Raw genomic sequence first — 4,679 nt, 5'->3', positions numbered from 1 at the left:
CTTTATTAATTCATAGTTGTCTAACTGCATTTCATTACTGTTCATTCCACTTTGCTGAAAGTTTCTATCTGCATCAGATCACCATCTAAAAAGTTCTGCAGCACAGTTTCTTGACTTTGAGGTAGTACTACAGAATCCATATCCATATGCTTATGGAGTTTTGGACGATGCCTCAATTGTTGTTCTTTTCAGTCCTTTCTTTTTCATTTTACCTCTTGTGGCTGAATAAGTTTGCATGTCTGACTGGACAAAACTGGAATGTAAATGTTTGCATGTGGGCATATCATGTAACGGGGGAAACATTCATAATGCGACACTTTAGACCTTCTAGATTTCAGCCTAATTATCAAACTCTGTTTCTTCCTCTTTTCCCTGCTCTTTTCATTGACACCCCATCATAACCTCCTGCACTTCCTTTTGCACTCCTTCCTCTATAAACTCCTGCCTCCCTTGTATATCTGTGCGTCTTCTTTCCTTGCGGCCCATCTTGTTTTCTCTGTCTGTCCACCTGCTCCCTGGCTTCTTTTTTTCCCAGACTGCGAAGTGTGAAGATGGAGCAAAGGAAGCTGAATGACCAAGCAAACACGCTGGTGGACTTAGCAAAGGTGTGTACTGTATTGCTTGTTCTCCTTAGAAGATTTATAGTAATTGCATACTAGTTGTTTAGCATGGTCTTGTACTGTAAGGATTGTGTGGCTGTGTGTGTATTAGACTATTAGATTTTGTATGTTTTAGTAGATTATAATTTCAGCAAGACAGGCTATATTATCTACACTACCATGCAAAAGTTTGTAGTCAGTAAGATTTTTTCAAAAGAAATCAACTTTTATTCAGAAAGGATTCATTTGAAATAAACACTGTTCTTTCTTTCTACTTTCTATTCATTAAACTTTCTATTTATCAAAGAATCCTGAAAATATGTATATATCGGTTTCCACAAAAATATTAAGCTGCACAACTGTTTTCAACATTGGTGTCTAAACCAATATAAACTGTTTTTATAAAAAATATAATTTTTATTTAAATGTTTTTTACATAATGGTTTTGTGTAATTGTCTTAATTTTGTGTTTAAAAATAAATTCTGAATGCATAAAATACCCTACTACGTTTGCCAGAGCCAAATTGTCTCTGCCAGAGCTCACTGTGTCGAATACCGTATCCCACAATGCAATGCACTCGACCTCAATATTTTCGTCATGAAAATTGCCTGAAAGTCGTCATGAAATCAACATTTACCGTATTTACTTTGTTAGCGCACATTACTAGTCTTGTGGTGGACAATTAATCCGCGCAAGTTAATACACAGAAAAAAAAAATTGTTTGTCGTGGTAATCTTTAATCAAAATCTGAACATTTGCTTCCGCTCTGGAATGGCGTTCCCTCTCTGATGACGTCAGTTTGACGGCTTGGGGTTGAATATTTACTCCCCTCCAACCGTCAGTTTTCTATGAGCGAGGGATAGAGAGGAGGTGCACTAAAGTAAAACCTGCCCTCTATTCAATATTCCGTTTTACTTGGAAATGCGCCACAACACTGGAGAAAAGTTAATTGCAACTTCCGGTTCACGGTTCACACTTTAACTGTGATTTTTACCATCTATTTCTAGATCAAACTCCTAGACATTTTTACTTAAATTGTAATTAATCTTCTGGTGGCCTTTTATCACTTTTGACAGAAACAGTTATGTTTAGAATTTTTATATATATATATATATATATATATATATATATATATATTTTAATGTTATGTTTAATTTTTTTTTAATATTTTGTTTTTGAAGTCTGAATGTTTCCATTTTATTTTGTCAGGAAATTTGCTTATACTATGTGCAGGTTTTTGCCATGCCCTTGGACACCATTTGTATGGGTGAGCCTTATTTATTCATGTCTTTTTATGTGTACTTATTGTGATTATCACTTCCTCAGACGCAGAATGTGATGTACGACCTGGTCTCAGAGCTGCAGGAGCGCAGCGAGGAGCTGGAAAAGCGGATCGGTAATCTAGAGGCAAAACTGGACTCCATAAACACCAGTCTGCAGGCTCTGCCTGGCCTGCTCTCACAAGCCATACAGCAGCAACAGCAACACCTGCTGGACGGGCTGACCCAGCGCGGATTCACCTTCACCAGACCCTCCTCGCAGACCTCCGAACGTTCCTGGGCGTCATCCGTGCACCGACGGAGATCACCTTCCACCGCACCACACACGTCCTCGGATAGCGGCTAGCACGCTCCCACACACTCAAAACCATACTCTAAACCTACACACACACTCCTACACACCTCTGTCATCAACTAACACTGCTAAATATACTTTTAGTACTAAAACGTTAACAAGAATGACAACTTCAACACTCTGGAATAAAATGTAATGAATAACACATCATGGTAGAGATATGGTTTATGTTTAGCCATTGTATGGCTGTTTAAAGTTAGCTTTTTTGTAAAGCCCTTGTATAGTATGGACTGGATTCAGACTGCAGGGGGTGGAATTGATTTATATAGAGAAAGATATAGTTTGGAAACAGAGCATTAAATGGAACTACACCCTTGAAAATAAAGAGGACTGAGAAGGAAGGAAAAATGTGAGAGAGAGGAAGTCACTGGAGAGACTTCCTGTCCATGGCAGTTTTTGAAGATGTAGGCTACGTTCACATTAGCATACTAGCATACTACTTACTGTTGCTGCAGTATATATTTATATACAGTGTACAGTATGCAAATTTTCTGTGTGCATAAAATACCCTACTACATTTGCCAGAGTGCACTGCATTGATACCGTATCCCAGACTACAATGCGCTCGACTTGACCTTCTATTTTCAGCGTAAACATGTATTTCTAGAACAAAATAAGACATTTTTACAAAAAATGTAATGAACCCTCTGGTGGTGTTCGGGCACTTTAGACCGAATCATTTTACGTTTTTAATTTTTTCTAAATTTTTCAACGGAATGGTATGAAACTTGGTAAATTTTGTTGCACTTGCTAGATTAATACATAAAATGTGGGCATGACTAAAAAAGGCTAAATGGTCTTAAAAAAAAAAAATCACACTTGTGATCGTCGCAGTCAAAAAATGAGACATAGGAAATTAATTGGAAATATAAAAATTGTGAAAATACTGAGCATATTTTGGGGGGCATATATATATATATACACTATTAACTGAAAATAATATCAAATATTCTTTCTAATATTATTTTATATAAAAATAAATGTGAATAATTGAGGTGAATATAGTCTACTACTATAGTATATTCCTTCAAAATACAAAATATTAAAGAATTTATATTATTTAAACAAAACATAGTACATTAATTTAATTTTAAAAAAGGGTCTGATTTGACTTCCGAGAATCACAAGTGTGAAGGGAAGTCGAAGTGAGAAATACCAGAGGATTAAAAGTGCGATATGTTTTCCAAAATGATAACTGGATGCTACTCCGAATAATGCAAATTCAATAGAATTTTCAAAAATAATACAGTATATTCTGCGGAGTATTCAGTAAGTACTAAGCTGGTATTCTATTCCGTTGACTAGAATCTCATAGAATTGTTGTTGAATTGTCGAGCTCATAGGAGGTGAGGAAGGGCCTTTGGAAGACCAGTGATCAGGTTGATTAATCATTACTAGAAATTAAAATGTAACCAAATATTAGTGAATGCTAAAAACAAGCAAAGATTACAAATTATATTCAAATGCATATTTTGCAGACTAAACACTTCAAGCCAGTCTAATTCATTGGATAAATGTTTTCATGACACTCACCAAACACTTTATATTGTTTCCATTCAAGTGCTTTCTTTATAGCAATAAACAATACAGTGCTATAGGGATTCAGAGACCTTTTTCCAGCAACAGCTGTGACAGACTCTTTTGTGTTTTACAGGAGCCTGCCACATAATAATAGATGTCCAGTCAACACTAAACAAGATTCAGGCTGAGCTTCCAAGGGTCCTTCTAGCTCTTTTAGCTCAAGCAATCTTCAAGACAGCCTGGGGATGTGATGTGAAGGGAAAACTGTATACCCAACCCCCTTGCATGTTTCAATGCAAATGATGATGATGAAGACAGGATGGTTTTCTCTTCGTTTTTCCTTTCTTTTCCTTTCTCATTTTTTAACAGAGATTCCTTTTTTATTATTTACCTAGATTTTTATAGCTTGTAGAGGATATACAAAATGTTTCCGCAGAGTGGCAACATAGTTGATAACATGCATTCCTTGACCATGTCCAAAGACTTCAAAAATTTACCTAAACAAAATGTAGAAACGGACAACAGGAGATGAATCCAACACTTGGATATCATTACATGAATTTACCGATTTGGTTCCCAGTTCTAGGTTTAGAACGAAAATGTCAAGATGTGATTGTCATTACGGGTTTGAAAAACAGCAAACTGCCTTTACTGTGTGTCTTTGGCCTTGTTGACCAAGCTGTAGCGGATTTACTTAATGCTGGGCTCCAACATAAAGAAATAAATGAACAAATCCACTACCTAGTCAGTGCGTTTTTATCTACTTTGTCTTCGTTGGACATGTTGTCTTTACATTAACCCTTTGGTCCACTTTAGGACAACAGCGTAAGCAGCAGTAATGACGCAGGATGTGGGACACAACCTATAAATAGCTATTCCTACTACTCCCATTTAACCATAAAGAACTTTTGTGCTGAAGAAAA

The 4,679-nt window shown here is 36.3% G+C and overlaps 1 protein-coding gene across 2 annotated transcripts in view; it reads left to right on the top strand.

The window, feature by feature from the left end:
• Positions 1-3,068, top strand: part of kcnn1b (potassium intermediate/small conductance calcium-activated channel, subfamily N, member 1b) — a 36,546-nt gene extending 33,478 nt beyond the window's left edge. For both annotated transcript variants that reach the window (XM_082187303.1, XM_082187304.1), the window contains exons 8-9: positions 536-605; positions 1,927-3,068. In XM_082187303.1, coding sequence (XP_082043429.1) covers positions 536-605; positions 1,927-2,226 — 370 coding nt within the window. In that variant the 3' untranslated portion in view covers positions 2,227-3,068. The remainder of the gene's footprint in view (positions 1-535; positions 606-1,926) is intronic.
• The last annotated feature ends 1,611 nt before the right edge of the window (positions 3,069-4,679 follow it).

This window comes from Leuciscus leuciscus, assembly GCF_965113295.1.
Source record: "Leuciscus leuciscus genome assembly, chromosome: 13".
NCBI classification, from domain to species: domain Eukaryota; kingdom Metazoa; phylum Chordata; class Actinopteri; order Cypriniformes; family Leuciscidae; genus Leuciscus; species Leuciscus leuciscus.
This window is presented reverse-complemented; position numbering and strand designations above follow the sequence as displayed.